General features: G+C 42.8%; 1 protein-coding gene across 1 annotated transcript in view; it reads right to left on the reverse strand.

The window, feature by feature from the left end:
- LOC110503412 (ras-related protein Rab-38) overlaps positions 1-19,203 on the reverse strand; it is a 20,895-nt gene extending 1,692 nt beyond the window's left edge. Inside the window, exons 1-2 of the mRNA XM_036961387.1 lie at positions 18,847-19,203; positions 12,947-13,227 (exon numbers count right to left, since the gene is read on the reverse strand). Coding sequence (XP_036817282.1) covers positions 12,947-13,227; positions 18,847-19,045 — 480 coding nt within the window. The 5' untranslated portion in view covers positions 19,046-19,203. The remainder of the gene's footprint in view (positions 1-12,946; positions 13,228-18,846) is intronic.
- Positions 19,204-19,344: the final 141 nt, after the last annotated feature.

Raw genomic sequence — 19,344 nt, forward strand, 5'->3', positions numbered from 1 at the left:
GCCAGCGACACACACACACACGCGCACAGACACGCACACGCACACACACAACACACACACACACACACACAGTCTTCCTCAGACCATGGGGTGAGTTGGGCAGCAGAATTAATTAGTTGAATATTGAATCTTCATGAGGTCCTTTATCAGCTTGCTCAGCAGGATGTGACATAGTGTAGTCTACAGCAGACTTCCTCTCTAATAACATCTTACATTACCACACACAGAGAGAGAGAGAGAGAGAGAGAGAGAGAGAGAGAGAGAGAGAGAGAGAGAAAGAGAGAAAGAGAGAGAGAGAGAGAGAGAGAGAGACAGAGAGAGAGAGAGTCTGTTTCCTGTTAATTTTTTATTGTTTAGAGGAGTGTGTAGTGGTGGTGGTCCTGGTGGAGGAATGTGTAGTGGTGGAGGAGTGTGTAGTGGTGGAGGTCCTGGTGGAGGAGTGTGTAGTGGTGGAGGTCCTGGTGGAGGGGTGTGTAGTGGTGGAGGAGTGTATAGTGGTGGAGGTCCTGGTGGAGGAGTGTGAAGTGGTGGAGGTCCTGGTGGAGGAGTGTGTAGTGGTGGAGGAGGGTGTAGTGGTGGAGGAGTGTGCAGTGGTGGAGGTCCTGGTGGAGGAGTGTGTAGTGGTGGAGGTCCTGGTGGAGGAGTGTGAAGTGGTGGAGGTCCTGGTGGAGGAGTGTGTAGTGGTGGAGGAGGGTATAGTGGTGGAGGTCCTGGTGGAGGAATGTGTAGTGGTGGAGGAGTGTGTAGTGGTGGAGGTCCTGGTGGAGGAGTGTGTAGTGGTGGAGGAGGGTGTAGTGGTGGAGGAGTGTGCAGTGGTGGAGGTCCTGGTGGAGGAGTGTGTAGTGGTGGAGGTCCTGGTGGAGGAGTGTGTAGTGGTGGAGGTATTCTATGATTTGAAACAGGAGGAGCAGGTCCTGCCCCTGGCAGAGTTTAATTGGGGGGAGATGGTGTCAGGGACTTCTGATTGGAGAAAATCGTTCTCGTTGGCGATGATGTGCTTCACTCCAATGTTAACATATGTTTCCCATGCCAATAAATCCCTTAAATTGAAGTTGAATTGAGAGAAAGACAGAGAGAGAGAGAGAGAGAGAGAGAGAGAGAGAGAGAGAGACAGAGAGAGACAGAGAGAGACAGAGAGAGACAGAGAGACAGAGAGACAGAGAGAGAGTGTCCTTTAACCATTTGTACATTGTTAAAACACTGTATATATATATTATATATATAATATGACATTTGTAATGTCTTTATTGTTTTGAAACTTCTGTATGTGTAATGTTTACTGTTAATTTGATTGTTTATTTCACTTTATATATTATCTACCTCACTTGCTTTGGCAATGTTAACATGTTTCCCATGCCAATAAAGCCCTTGAATAGAGAGAGAGAGAGAGAGAGAGAGAGAGAGAGAGAGAGAGAGAGAGAGAGAGAGAGAGAGAGAGAGAGAGAGAGAGGATCCTTTATAGACTCTTGTAATAGGCTTATATCACCACAAATAATAGACATACAAAAATAAAACAAAATTCAGAACGGGTTCATGTAACAGAGGGGCCTTATCTAATAGCAGGCACATGACTGGTCCACACACACACATCTCAAAGCTCTTTCTGAGAAAATCAGTCATTTGCGTCATCTTGCGTTTCCACTAAGACGTGAAGAGAAACACGTCGTCATGGAGTCTTCAGGGAGATGGACCGGACAACTCAACACCACTGGAAGGATCAAGGACTTGTCTTAATGTTCTGCACACCCCTCTCTACACCACTGTCTATAGCACACCATACACCCCTCTCTACACCACTGTCTATAGCACTCCATACACCCCTCTCTACACCACTGTCTATAGCACTCCATACACCCCTCTCTACACCACTGTCTATAGCACTCCATACACCACTCTCTACACCACTGTCTATAGCACTCCATACACCCCTCTCTACACCACTGTCTATAGCACACCATACACCCCTCTCTACACCACTGTCTATAGCACACCATACACCACTCTCTACACCACTCTCTACACCACTGTCTATAACACTCCATACACCACTCTCTACACCACTGTCTATAGCACTCCATACACCCCTCTCTACACCACTGTCTATAGCACACCATACACCACTCTCTACACCACTGTCTATAGCACTCCATACACCCCTCTCTACACCACTGTCTATAGCACACCATACACCCCTCTCTACACCACTGTCTATAGCACTCCATACACCCCTCTCTACACCACTGTCTATAGCACTCCATACACCCCTCTCTACACCACTGTCTATAACACTCCATACACCACTCGCTACACCACTGTCTATAGCACTCCATACACCCCTCTCTACACCACTGTCTATAGCACACCATACACCACTCTCTACACCACTCTCTACACCACTGTCTATAACACTCCATACACCACTCTCTACACCACTGTCTATAGCACTCCATACACCACTCCCTACACCACTGTCTATAGCATGCCATACACCACTCTCTACATACCTGTCTATAGCACTCCATACACCACTGTCTATAGCACTCAATACACCTCTCTCTACATCACTGTCTATTGCATGCCATACACCACTGTCTATAGCACTCCATGCACCACTGTCTATAGCACTCCATACACCACTCTCTACACCCCTGTCTATAGCACTCCACACACCACTCTCTACACCACTGTCTATAGCACTCCATACACCATTCTCTACATAACTCTCTATACCACTCTCTATACCACTCTCTACATAACTCTCTATATCACTCCATACACCACTCTCTACACCACTCTCTATACCACTCTCTACAACACACTATATCACGCCCTACATCACACTATATCACTCTCTACACCACTCTATAACACCACTCTATATCACTCTCGACACCACTCTCTACGTTAATCTATATATATATATATATATATATATATATATATATATATCACCCTCTACACCACTCTATACCACTCACTCTCTACATCACCCTATATCACTTGCTACATAATTCTCTACATCCCTCACTATACCATTCTCTACACCACTTGCTATACCATTCTCTACACTACTCTCTATAGCATTCCATACACCACTCTACATCACTCTCAACTGCACCCCAATATCACTTTCTATACCACTCCATATCCCTCTACACCACTCCATATCACTCTCTACATCACACTATATCAATCTCTACAGCACTCTATATCACGCTCTATATAACTCTATATTACACTCTTCATCACTCTCTACATTACTCGATATCACTCTCAACAGAACTATATATCATTCTCCACCACTCTCTATAGCATTCGACATCACTCTCTACACCACTATATCACTCTCTACAGCACTATATCACTCTCTACAGCACTCTGTACATCACTCTCTCCAGCACTCTCTACATCACTCTCTCCAGCACTCTCTACATCACTCTCTACAGCACTCTATATCACTCTCTACAGCACTCTATATCACTCTCTACAGCACTCTATATCACTCTCTACAGCACTCTATATCACTCTCTACAGCACTCTATATCACTCTCTATCACTCTCTACAGCACACTATATCACTCTCTACACCACTCTATATCACTCTCTACAGCACTCTATATCACTCTCTACACCACTCTATATCACTCTCTACAGCACTCTATATCACTCTCTACAGCACACTATATCACTCTCCACAGCACACTATATCACTCTCTACACCACTCTATATCACTCTATACAGCACTCTATATCACTCTATACAGCACTCTATATCACTCTCTACAGCACACTATATCACTCTCTACACCACTCTATATCACTCTATACAGCACTCTATATCACTCTCTACAGCACACTATATCACTCTCTACACCACTCTATATCACTCTCTACAGCACTCTATATCACTCTCTACACCACTCTATATCACTCTCTACAGCACTCTATATCCCTCTCTACAGCACTCTATATCCCTCTCTACACCACTCTATATCACTCTCTACAGCACTCTATATAACTCTCTACACCACTCTATATCACTCTCTACAGCACTCTATATCACTCTCTACAGCACTCTATATCACTCTCTACAGCACTCTATATAACTCTCTACAGCACTCTATATCACTCTCTACAGCACTCTATATCACTCTCTACAGCACTCTATATCACTCTCTACAGCACTCCATATCACTCTCTACAGCACACTATATCACTCTCTCCAGCACTCTCTACAACACTCTCTCCAGCACTCTATATCACTCTCTACATCACTCTATATCACTCTCGCCAGCACTCTCTACATCACTCTCTCCAGCACTCTACATCACTCTCTGTAGCGCTCTAAATCACTCTACACCACTATATTACTCACTACATCACTCTTTGTAGCACTCTATATCACTCTCTCCAGCACTCTCTCCAGCACTCTCTATCACTCTCTACATCACTCTCTACACCACTCTCTACAGCACTCTATATCACTCTATATAGCACTCTATATCACTCTCTCCAGCACTCTCTCCAGCACTCTCTATCACTCTCTACATCACTCTCTACACCACTCTCTACACCACTCTATATCACTCTCTACACCACTCTATATCACTCTCTACAGCAGTCTATATCACTCTCTACAGCACTCTATATCACTCTCTACAGCACTCTATATCACTCTCTACAGCAGTCTATATCACTCTCTACAGCACTCTATATCACTCTCTACAGCATTCTCTACATCACTCTCTACAGCACTCTCTACACCACTCTATATCACACTCTCCAGCACTCTATATCACTCTCTACATCACTCTCTACACCACTCTACATCACTCTCTACACCACTCTATATCACTCTCTACAGCACTCTATATCCCTCTCTACAGCACTCTATATCACTCTCTACACCACTATATATCACTCTCTACAGCACACTATATCACTCTCTACAGCACTCTATATCACTCTCTACAGCACTCTATATCACTTTCTACAGCACTCTGTACATCACTCTCTCCAGCACTCTCTACATCACTCTCTCCAGCACTCTCTACATCACTCTCTACACCACTCTATATCACTCTCTACAGCACTCTATATCACTCTCTACAGCACTCTATATCACTCTCTACAGCACTCTATATCACTCTCTACAGCACTCTATATCACTCTCTACAGCACTCTATATCACTCTATATCACTCTCTACAGCACTCGATATCACTCTCTACACCACTCTATATCACTCTCTACACCACTCTATATCACTCTCTACAGCACTCTATATCACTCTCTACAGCACTCTATATCACTCTCTACAGCACTCTATATCACTCTCTACACCACTCTATATCACTCTCTACAGCACTCGATATCACTCTCTACATCACTCTATATCACTCTCTACACCACTCTATATCACTCTATATCACTCTCTACATCATCACTCTCTTCAGCACTCTATATCACTCTCTACACCACTCTATATCACTCACTCTCTACATCACCCTATATCACTTGCTACATAATTCTCTACATCCCTCACTATACCATTCTCTACACCACTTGCTATACCATTCTCTACACTACTCTCTATAGCATTCCATACACCACTCTACATCACTCTCAACTGCACCCCAATATCACTTTCTATACCACTCCATATCACTCTCTACATCACACTATATCAATCTCTACAGCACTCTATATCACGCTCTATATCACTCTATATTACACTCTTCATCACTCTCTACATTACTCGATATCACTCTCAACAGAACTATATATCATTCTCCACCACTCTCTACAGCATTCTACATCACTCTCTACACCACTATATCACTCTCTACAGCACTATATCACTCTCTACAGCACTCTGTACATCACTCTCTCCAGCACTCTCTACATCACTCTCTCCAGCACTCTCTCCAGCACTCTCTACATCACTCTCTACAGCACTCTATATCACTCTCTACAGCACTCTATATCACTCTCTACAGCACTCTATATCACTCTCTACAGCACACTATATCACTCTCTACACCACTCTATATCACTCTCTACAGCACACTATATCACTCTCTACACCACTCTATATCACTCTCTACAGCACTCTATATCACTCTCTACACCACTCTATATCACTCTCTACAGCACTCTATATCACTCTCTACAGCACACTATATCACTCTCTACAGCACACTATATCACTCTCTACACCACTCTATATCACTCTATACAGCACTCTATATCACTCTCTACAGCACACTATATCACTCTCTACACCACTCTATATCACTCTATACAGCACTCTATATCACTCTCTACAGCACACTATATCACTCTCTACACCACTCTATATCACTCTCTACAGCACACTATATCACTCTCTACACCACTCTATATCACTCTCTACAGCACTCTATATCACTCTCTAAAGCACACTATATCACTCTCTACAGCACACTATATCACTCTCTACACCACTCTATATCACTCTATACATCACTCTATATCACTCTATACAGCACTCTATATCACTCTCTACAGCACACTATATCACTCTCTACACCACTCTATATCACTCTATACAGCACTCTATATCACTCTCTACAGCACACTATATCACTCTCTACACCACTCTATATCACTCTCTACAGCACTCTATATCACTCTCTACACCACTCTATATCACTCTCTACAGCACTCTATATCCCTCTCTACAGCACTCTATATCCCTCTCTACACCACTCTATATCACTCTCTACAGCACTCTATATCACTCTCTACGGCACTCTATATCACTCTCTACAGCACTCTATATCACTCTCTACAGCACTCTATATCACTCTCTACAGCACTCTATATCACTCTCTACAGCACTCCATATCACTCTCTACAGCACACTATATCACTCTCTCCAGCACTCTCTACAACACTCTCTCCAGCACTCTCTACAACACTCTCTCCAGCACTCTATATCACTCTCGCCAGCACTCTCTACATCACTCTCTCCAGCACTCTACATCACTCTCTGTAGCGCTCTAAATCACTCTACACCACTATATTACTCACTACATCACTCTTTGTAGCACTCTATATCACTCTCTCCAGCACTCTCTCCAGCACTCTCTATCACTCTCTACATCACTCTCTACACCACTCTCTACACCACTCTCTACAGCACTCTATATCACTCTATATAGCACTCTATATCACTCTCTCCAGCACTCTCTCCAGCACTCTCTATCACTCTCTACATCACTCTCTACACCACTCTCTACACTACTCTCTACACCACTCTCTACAGCACTCTATATCACTCTCTACACCACTCTATATCACTCTCTACAGCAGTCTATATCACTCTCTACAGCACTCTATATCACTCTCTACAGCACTCTATATCACTCTCTACAGCACTCTATATCACTCTCTACAGCATTCTCTACATCACTCTCTACACCACTCTCTACACCACTCTCTACACCACTCTATATCACACTCTCCAGCACTCTATATCACTCTCTACATCACTCTCTACACCACTCTACATCACTCTCTACACCACTCTATATCACTCTCTACAGCACTCTATATCCCTCTCTACAGCACTCTATATCACTCTCTACACCACTCTATATCACTCTCTACAGCACACTATATCACTCTCTACAGCACTCTATATCACTCTCTACAGCACTCTATATCACTCTCTACAGCACTCTATATCACTCTCTACATCACTCTATATCACTCTCTACACCACCCTATATCACTCTATATCACTCTCTACATCATCACTCTCTTCAGCACTCTATATCACTCTCTACACCACTCTATATCACTCTCTACAGCACTCTATATCACTCTCTACAGCACTCTATATCACTCTCTACACCACTCTATATCACTCTATATCACTCTCTACATCATCACTCTCTTCAGCACTCTATATCACTCTCTACACCACTCTATATCACTCTCTACACCACTCTACATCACTCTCTACACCACTCTATATCACTCTCTACACCACTCTATATCACTCTCTACAGCAGTCTATATCACTCTCTACAGCACTCTATATCACTCTCTACAGCAGTCTATATCACTCTCTACAGCACTCTATATCACTCTCTACAGCATTCTCTACATCACTCTCTACACCACTCTATATCACACTCTCCAGGACTCTATATCACTCTCTACAGCACTCTATATCCCTCTCTACAGCACTCTATATCACTCTCTACACCACTCTATATCACTCTCTACAGCACACTATATCACTCTCTACAGCACTCTATATCACTCTCTACAGCACTCTATATCACTCTCTACAGCACTCTATATCACTTTCTACACCACTCTATATCACTCTCTACAGCACACTATATCACTCTCTACAGCACTCTATATCACTCTCTACAGCACTCTATATCACTCTCTACAGCACACTATATCACTCTCTACACCACTCTATATCACTCTCTACAGCACTCTATATCACTCTCTAAAGCACACTATATCACTCTCTACAGCACACTATATCACTCTCTACACCACTCTATATCACTCTATACATCACTCTATATCACTCTATACAGCACTCTATATCACTCTCTACAGCACACTATATCACTCTCTACACCACTCTATATCACTCTATACAGCACTCTATATCACTCTCTACAGCACACTATATCACTCTCTACACCACTCTATATCACTCTCTACAGCACTCTATATCACTCTCTACACCACTCTATATCACTCTCTACAGCACTCTATATCCCTCTCTACAGCACTCTATATCCCTCTCTACACCACTCTATATCACTCTCTACAGCACTCTATATCACTCTCTACGGCACTCTATATCACTCTCTACAGCACTCTATATCACTCTCTACAGCACTCTATATCACTCTCTACAGCACTCTATATCACTCTCTACAGCACTCCATATCACTCTCTACAGCACACTATATCACTCTCTCCAGCACTCTCTACAACACTCTCTCCAGCACTCTATATCACTCTCTACATCACTCTATATCACTCTCGCCAGCACTCTCTACATCACTCTCTCCAGCACTCTACATCACTCTCTGTAGCGCTCTAAATCACTCTACACCACTATATTACTCACTACATCACTCTTTGTAGCACTCTATATCACTCTCTCCAGCACTCTCTCCAGCACTCTCTATCACTCTCTACATCACTCTCTACACCACTCTCTACAGCACTCTATATCACTCTATATCACTCTATATAGCACTCTATATCACTCTCTCCAGCACTCTCTCCAGCACTCTCTATCACTCTCTACATCACTCTCTACACCACTCTCTACACTACTCTCTACACCACTCTCTACAGCACTCTATATCACTCTCTACACCACTCTATATCACTCTCTACAGCAGTCTATATCACTCTCTACAGCACTCTATATCACTCTCTACAGCAGTCTATATCACTCTCTACAGCACTCTATATCACTCTCTACAGCATTCTCTACATCACTCTCTACACCACTCTCTACACCACTCTATATCACACTCTCCAGCACTCTATATCACTCTCTACATCACTCTCTACAAAACTCTACATCACTCTCTACACCACTCTATATCACTCTCTACAGCACTCTATATCCCTCTCTACAGCACTCTATATCACTCTCTACACCACTCTATATCACTCTCTACAGCACACTATATCACTCTCTACAGCACTCTATATCACTCTCTCCAGCACTCTATATCACTCTCTACAGCACTCTATATCACTCTCTACATCACTCTATATCACTCTCTACACCACTCTACATCACTCTCTACACCACTCTATATCACTCTCTACAGCACTCTATATCCCTCTCTACAGCACTCTATATCACTCTCTACACCACTCTATATCACTCTCTACAGCACACTATATCACTCTCTACAGCACTCTATATCACTCTCTACAGCACTCTATATCACTCTCTACAGCACTCTATGTCACTCTCTACACCACTCTATATCACTCTCTACACCACTCTATATCACTCTCTACAGCAGTCTATATCACTCTCTACAGCACTCTATATCACTCTCTACAGCAGTCTATATCACTCTCTACAGCACTCTATATCACTCTCTACAGCATTCTCTACATCACTCTCTACACCACTCTCTACACCACTCTATATCACACTCTCCAGCACTCTATATCACTCTCTACATCACTCTCTACACCACTCTCTACACCACTCTATATCACTCTCTACAGCACTCTATATCCCTCTCTACAGCACTCTATATCACTCTCTACACCACTCTATATCACTCTCTACAGCACACTATATCACTCTCTACAGCACTCTATATCACTCTCTACAGCACTCTATATCACTCTCTACAGCACTCTATATCACTTTCTACACCACTCTATATCACTCTCTACAGCACACTATATCACTCTCTACAGCACTCTATATCACTCTCTACAGCACTCTATATCACTCTCTACAGCACTCTATATCACTCTCTACAGCACTCTATATCACTCTCTATATCACTCTCTACAGCACTCTATATCACTCTCTGCAGCACTCTATATCACTCTCTACAGCACTCTATATCACTTTCTACACCACTCTATATCACTCTCTACAGCACACTATATCACTCTCTACAGCACTCTATATCACTCTCTACAGCACTCTATATCACTCTCTACAGCACTCTATATCACTCTCTACACCACTCTATATCACTCTCTACAGCACACTATATCACTCTCTACAGCACTCTATATCACTCTCTACAGCACTCTATATCACTCTCTACATCACTCTATATCACTCTCTACAGCACTCTATATCACTCTCTACAGCACTCTATATCCCTCTCTACACCACTCTATATCACTCTATATCACTCTATATCACTCTCTACATCATCACTCTCTTCAGCACTCTATATATCACTCTTTACATCACTCTCTACACCACTTGCTATACCACTCTACATAACTCTCTATAGCACTCTCTACATCACTCTCTACACCACTCTACACCACTCTATATCACTCTCTACAGCACTCTATATCACTCTCTACAGCACTCTATATCACTCTCTACAGCACTCCATATCACTCTATATCACTCTATACAGCACTCTATATCACTCTCTACAGCACTCTATATCACTCTCTTCAGCACTCTATATAACTCTACATCACTCCATATAACACTCTATATACCACTCTGTTACTCTATATATCACTCTCTACACCACTTGCTATACCACTCTACATAACTCTCTATAGCACTCCATACATCACTCTCTACACCACTCTATATCACTCTCTACACCACTCTACATCACCCTCTACACCACTCTATATCACTCTCTACAGCACGTTACATCACTCTACATCACTCTCTACACCACTCTATATCACTCTCTTCAGCACTCTATATAACTCTACATCACTCTCTACATCACTCTATATAACACTCTATATACCACTCTGTCACTCTATATACCACTCTCTACATCCCTCACTATACATCTCTCTACACCACTTGCTATACCACTCTACATAACTCTCTATAGCACTCCATACACCACTCTCTATACCACTCTCTACACCCCTCTATATCACGCCCTACATCACACTATATCACTCTATATCCCTCTCTACAGCACTCTATATCACTCTCTACAGCACTCTATATCACTCTCTACACCACTCTAAATCACTCTCTACAGCACTCTATATCACTCTCTACACCACTCTATATCACTCTCTACACCACTCTATATCACTCTCTACAACACTCTATATCACGCCCTACATCACACTATACCACCACTCTATATCACTCTCTACATCATTACACCACTCTACATAAATCTTTACAGCACTCTATATCCCTCTCTACAGCACTCTATATCACTCTCTACATCACTATACATCCCTCTCTACATCACTCTATATCCCTCTCTACATCCCTCTCTACATCCCTCTATACATCCCTCTCTATCACTCTCTTGTATTTGAGTGAAGAGGCTGAATGCTTCATGTGGTTCATTTTCCAGTGCATCCATTCCAAAGAGTTGTCTCCTCATTTCTGCCCTCTTCCTCTTCCACTCCTCAATCCAACTGGATAGGTGAAAGTATATGTAGAACTAACTTCTGGAGAGAACAAAGGCAGTCAGATAGGGACAACTTTTCAGAAATAAAATGCAGCTGCATAAATCTGGTAACCCACGGTAATGACCTTTCACCTTTTTCTGACTCTCAGAATGTAGAGCTCCACTGGCACACGGGGTTCTCGGGACAGGAGAGTGGTGTGTGTGTGTGTTTGATCCAACTGACTGTGCTCACTTTCAGTTCATTTGTGAAATTCCAGAGCTGTACAAGGTGCCATGACTCCATAGCATGTGAGCAGGCTGGGGCTGTATACCGTTTATTCCATATACCGGGGTATTTCAATAGCGTTTTCAAACATGTAAAAATGTAAAAATAAATTGTGGGAGGTTGCGTGCTAAATGATCTCCAGCTCCGGGCTCCAGCTATGCATCGTGTTGCTAACTTGGTAGCTAAGCGGCTAGATACCAACATCAAGCTTCTTGGTTACAGCAGAATCATTGAATCCCCTCCTGAATCAAGATCCATGTTTCCTAAATTGTTTTTGCGTCAATTGTTTTATATTTTTATATAATAATAATAATAGCTCCACTGTGTGTGCACTTCCGGTAATACCGTATACCACGGTATGGTACAGAATTGAACATCTGGACACCACCCAACTCTACCTGTGAGTGTGTGTGTGTCAGTGTGTTAACAATATGTACGGAGGTGTGAGTGTGTGTGGAGGTTTGGTAAGACTTTCTCATGAATGTACTTCTGTGTGTGTACGTGTGTGTCTGCGTTCTTACCTTGGCAGAGGTCTCGTACCATCCCACAAAGCCGTTCTCCTGACAGAATTTCTCCATCTGGATCCCATTGTTGGTCAGCACGTCCTGCCCCTGGTCACACTTATTAGCCAATAACACAGCGGCCACATTTTTCCCATTGGCCAGCGTGAGTTTAGAGTCCAGGTCCTCCTTCCAGTTGGTGACGGCCTCGAAGGAGGACGGCCGCGTCATGTCAAACACGATGAACGCCCCCATGGCCTCACGGTAGTAGACCCGGGTCATGTTCCCAAACCGCTCCTGACCTGACACACACACACACACAGACACACACACGCACGCACGCACGCGCGCACACACACAGACACACACACACGCATGCACACACACACACACACACAGTATTGTTAGTACTGATAGCAGGACTAAGCGCTATACCTTAGCCTTGTGATAAAACATGTGTCTTGTTGCCACACCACCCCTGACCCTAATACCATATCATAAGCCCTGGTAACACCACTGAGATGAAGGTTACTTTTGGCTGTAAACAACCATTTGCCTCAGGGCAAAGAGTCGACTACACAGTCCTAGTCACAGTTGTAGAAGGTCAAATTCATTAATCAATCCCGGTAAAATACGACAATGTGGACAGACAGGGTACATCTCACTCCACACATAGATCAAATATACAGTACCAGTAAAAAGTTTGTCACACCTACTCATTCAAGGGTTTTTCTTTATTTTTACTATTTTCTACATTGTAGAATAATAGTGAAGACATCAAAACTATTAAATAACACATATGGCAAAGTGTTAAACAAATCAAAATATATTTTATATTTGAGATTCTTCAAAGTAGCCACCCTTTACCTTGATGACAGCTTTGCACACTCTTTGCATTCTCTCAACCCGCTTCAATGCTCTCCAACAGTCTTGAAGGACTTCCCACATATGCTGAGCACTTGTTGGCTGTTTTCCTTCACTTTGCGGTCCAACTCATCCCAACCCATCTCAGTTGGGTTGAGGTCGGGTGATTGTGGAGGCCAGGTCATCTGATGAAGCACTCCATCACTCTCCTTCATGGTCAAATAGCCCTTACACTGCCTGGAGGTGTGTTGAGTCATTGTTCCGTTGTAAAACAAATGATAGTCTCACTAAGTGCAAATCAGATGGGATGGTGTATCACTGCAGAATGCTGTTGTAGCCATGCTTGTTAAGAATTCTGAAATAAATCACAGTCAACAGCAAAGCACCCCCACACCATCACACCTCATCCTAGTCCATCTGTAAATAGCCCACCCAATCTACCTACCTCATCCCCATACTGTTTTTATTTTATTTACTTTTCTGCTCTTTTGCACACCAATATCTCTACTTGCACATCATCATCTGCTCATTTATCACTCCAGTGTTAATCTGATAAATTGTAATTATTCGCTCCTATGGCCTATTTATTGCCCACCTCCTCATGCCTTTTGCACACACTGTATATATACTTTATTTTCTCTACTGTGTCATTGACTTGTTTGTGTTATTGGCTTGTTTATTGTTTACTCCATGTGTAACTCTGTGTTGTTGTCTGTGTCACACTGCTTTGCTTTATCTTGGCCAGGTCGCAGTTGTAAATGAGAACTTGTTCTCAACTAGCCTACCTGGTTAAATAAAGGTGTTCTCAACTTGCCTACCTGGTTAAATAAAGGAGAAATAAAAACATAAAAATCCTCCATGCTTCAGGGTGGGAACCACACATGCGGAGATCATCCGTTCACCTACTCTGTCTCTCACAAAGACATGGCATTTGGAACCAATAATCGCAAATTTGGACTCATCAGACCAAAGGGCAGGTTTCCACTGGTCTAATGTCCGTTGCTCGTGTTTCTTGGCCCAAGCAAGTCTTTTCTTCTCATTGATGTCCTTTAGTAGTGGTTTCTTTACAGCAATTCAACCATGAAGGCCTGATTCATTCAGTCTACTGTCATTATCAAAGCTGTTTACCAGTGTGTTCAGACGTATTCACTGTCTCCTACTGTCATTATCAAAGCTGTTTACCAGTGTGTTCAGACATATTCACTGTCTCCTACTGTCATTATCAAAGCTGTTTACCAGTGTGTTCAGACATATTCACTGTCTCCTACTGTCATTATCAAAGCTGTTTACCAGTGTGTTCTGACGTATTCACTGTCTCCTACTGTCATTATCAAAGCTGTTTACCAGTGTGTTCAGACGTATTCACTGTCTCCTACTGTTATTATCAAAGCTGTTTACCAGTGTGATCAGACGTTACTGGACACGGCCATAGTCTTTGATAGGGCCCAATCCCAAATGGACCCCTAGACCCAGGGGTGTAAAGTACTTCAGTAAAAATACTTTAAAGTACTACTTAAGTAGTATCTGTATTTTACTTTACTATTTATATTTTTGACATTTTTGATTCCTAAAGAAAATATTGTCTGGTTTACTCCATAAATTTTTCCTGACACCCGAACGTACTTTTTGAATGCTTAGCAGGACAGGAAAATGGTCCAATTCATTTTATCAAGAGAACATCTGGTCATCCCTACTGCCGCTGATCTGGCGGACTCACGAAATACAAATCATTTGTTTGTAAATGATGTGTGTTTGGAGTGTGCCCCCGGCTATCCGTAAATTTAAAAAACAAGAAAATCAAAGTCTGGTTTGATAAGGAATTTGAAATTATTTATATTCTGAACTAGAATATAAAAGCAACAATTTCAAAGATTTAACTGAGTTACAGTTCATAGAAGGACATCAGTCAAGAGAAATACTTTCATTAGGCCCTAATATACGGATTTCACATGACTGGTCAGGGGCGCAGCCATAGGTGGGCCTGGGAGGGAATAGGCCCACCCACTTGGGAGCCAGGCCAACCCACTTAGGAGCCAGGCCCAGCCAATTAACATTAAATTCTCTGGCAACAGCTCTGCCTGACATTCCTGCAGTCAGCATGCCAAATGCACAGTGCCTCAAAACTTTGTGGCATTGTGTTGTAAGACAACTGCACATTTTAGAGTGGCCTTTTGTTGTCCCCAGCACAAGGTACACCTGTGTAATGATCATGCCGTTTAATCAGCTTCTTGATATGCCACACCTGTCAGGTGGATGGATTATCATGACAAAGGATCAAATGCTCACTAACAGGGATGTAAACAAATCTGGGCAAAACCATTGAGAGAAATAAGCTTTTTGTGTACAGTTGTGGCCAAAAGTTTTGAGAATGACACAAATATTAATGTTCAAAGTCTGCTGCCTCAGTGTCTTTAGATATTTTTTTCAGATGTTACTATGGAATACTGAAGTATAATTACAAGCATTTCATAAGGGCCAAAGGCTTTTATTGTTAATTACATGAAGTTGATGCCAAGAGTCAATATTTGCAGTGTTGACCCTTCTTTTTCAAGAACCCTGCAATCAGCCCTGGCATGCTGTCAATTAACTTCTGATCCACATCCTGAATGATGGCAGCCCATTCTTGCATAATCAATGCTTGGAGTTTGTCAGAATTTGTGGGTTTTTGTTTGTCCACCCGCCTCTTGAGGATTGACCAAGTTCTCAATGGGATTAAGGACTGGTGAGTTTCCTGGCCATGGACCCAAAATATCAATGTTTTGTTCCCCAAGCCACTTAGTTATCACTTTTGCCTTATGGCAAGGTGCTCCATCATGCTGGAGAAGGCATTGTTTGTCACCAAACTGTTCCTGGATGGTGGGAGAAGTTGCTCTCGGAGGATGTGCTGGTACCATTCTTTATTCATGACTGTGTCCTTAGGCAAAATTGTGAGTGAGCCCACTCCCTTAGCTGAGAAGCAACCCCACACATGAATGGTCTCAAGATGCACTCACACCTGCCTGCTGCCATTCCTCAGAAAGCTCTGTACTGGTGGTGCCTCGATCCCGCTACTGAATCAACTTTAGGAGAAGTTCCTGGCGCTTGCTGGACTTTCTTGGGCGCCCTGAAGCCTTCTTCACAACAATTGAACCCCTCTCCTTCAAGTTCTTGATGATCTGATAAATGGTTGATTTAGGTGCAATCTTACTGGCAACAATATCCTTGCCTGTGAAGCCCTTTTTGTGCAAAGCAATGATGACGGCACGTGGTTCCGTGCAGGTACCATGTTTGACAGAGGAAGAACAATGATTCCAAGTACCACACTCCTTTTGAAGCGTCCAGTCTGTTATTTAAACTCAATCAGCATGACAGAGTGATCTCCAGCCGTGTGTTAACGAGAGAATCACTGACATGTCAGCTGGTCCTTTTGTGGCAGGGCTGAAATGTAGTGGAAATGTTTTTGGGAATTCAGTTCATTTGTATGGCAAAGAGGGACTCTGCAATTAGTGGCAATTAACTTGATCACTCTTCATAACATTCAGGAGTATATGCAAATTGTCATCATGCAAATTGAGGCAGCAGACTTTGAAAATTAATGTGTCATTTTCAACTTTTGGCCACGACTGATGTAAAACTGAGATCTTTGATTTTAGGACATGAAATCAACACTTTACATGTAGCGTTTATATTTTTGTTCTGTGTACTTTTATTTTTCATGCATTTATATTTCATTTTTATAAAGTATATTTAAAATCAAATACTTTTAGATTTACTCAAGTAGTATTTTACTGGGTTAGTTTCACTTGAGTACTTTTCTATTAAAATGTATCTTTACTTTTACTTAAGTATGACAATGGTTAATTTTTCCACCACTGCCCGAGACCTAGACCTGCCCAACGCCTTATAAATGATTGGATTTGATTGATGAAAGCAATACGTTCAAGCTTCCACCTGTTAAATACGTTCTATGTACTTGTGGAGATCTGAGAGTAAGGTATTGCCTACAGGTACATCTGAGATCGGGCCTAGGTGTGACATTCTACAAGTGCATGATCAATAGAGCAAGGCTAGTTTAAGCAAAGCACAAACTCCAGTCTGAGTTAACGTCAGCTGGTAGCCAGCTGACTACATCAAGCTAAACTGAGAAACCATCCACATGACATTGCTATTTTGGTACGGCGCTCTATTTAAATTGACCACATCGACATACACGAGTTCTTCTGACTCAACTGTACTAGCTTAGCTGTTTTGTTGCTGCAAGACGGGTTTCCTTCCAAGGCTTTGAAAGCTTGTGATCATGTAGTTACTGACGGGAATGAGTCAAAACCCCTGCGTAATGAAGGTTGAGAGCTCTTATCAGAGGCCATATAAAGCAACACTAAACACAGGGACGTTGCAATGTCTCGAACACATCCTCTTATATTAAGGGTATGAGAAAACAGTTCACAATATCCCTCCAAATTGAGCTGAATGAAGCAATGCATCAATCTATTCTGAATACAATAGGTAGCAGGGCATTCTCGATCCCGGAAGTCTTGTCGGTTCTCATTCACGATAAACCCATTCTGAGCCTCAAATCTTCCTCACGAGTGCGAGACACATGACTGTACATGCAGGCGTGCGCACCGGCTGTACCGGCCAGAGAGTATAGAACAGAGAGCGCGCACAGAAACATCAGACGAATTTCTCCAATAACCGCCCCTCACGTGAGATACGTTACACCGTATGCGTATTGGCCTTAACTGCAATCGGTTCCCAACATCTGCACACGAACAGGACTGTTGTGTAATATTACTTAACATAACGCTCCCTAAAATTGTTGTATTACATGTTGCCGTCAGTATACAATACATCCAATATTTTTGATACACATACTCCGTTGACCACTCCACAGAACCTAATAACTACAATTCTCTCCCGTCTCCCCATCCCGCTTCTTACGTTGTAACTTTGACAAGCCTTCAAACCTCTTACATTAATGACATGTAATTTATCGAAGTGAGGCCAAATAGCATAATACTAAAACGGGCCTGCCTGTGACCCCATTAGAGCAGTGTCACGCGTAATGCTTCTCCTACCTGCTATGTCCCAAAGCTGTAGCCGTACGGTTTCATGGTCCCAGTTAAGGACCTTCAGGGCGAAGTCCACTCCTATTGTGGCTCGGTAGTTTGGGCTGAAGTTTTGGTGGACATAGCGCTTGATGATGCTAGTCTTGCCCACCCCCAGGTCCCCTATTACCAGGATCTTATAGAGGTGCTCCTTGTGATTGTTCTGCATGGCGACCGCGGAGCGCTACGGTAGGACATTAATACGCCGTGATGACGGTAGAGAAGAGACTGTGGAGCGGTGTGCTCCAGCGATCCTGAAGGAACGCCCAGAGAAGTGGGGCAGAAGAGGGTAACAGCGGGACCTTGTGACTGGCGGGCCTAAGGCGTGAGCGCTCGCAGCTGGGCTGACCCCATCTGAAGTTCATACCGTTATCTGAAAATGACTTCATTCTGAAAAAAATAGCAAGACATGCAACGTTCCATCAAGAATATTGAAGTTGAGCACATATAGTTTAAGATTTGCCCAGA

Source organism: Oncorhynchus mykiss, chromosome 24, assembly GCF_013265735.2.
Source record: "Oncorhynchus mykiss isolate Arlee chromosome 24, USDA_OmykA_1.1, whole genome shotgun sequence".
NCBI classification, from domain to species: Eukaryota; Metazoa; Chordata; class Actinopteri; order Salmoniformes; family Salmonidae; genus Oncorhynchus; species Oncorhynchus mykiss.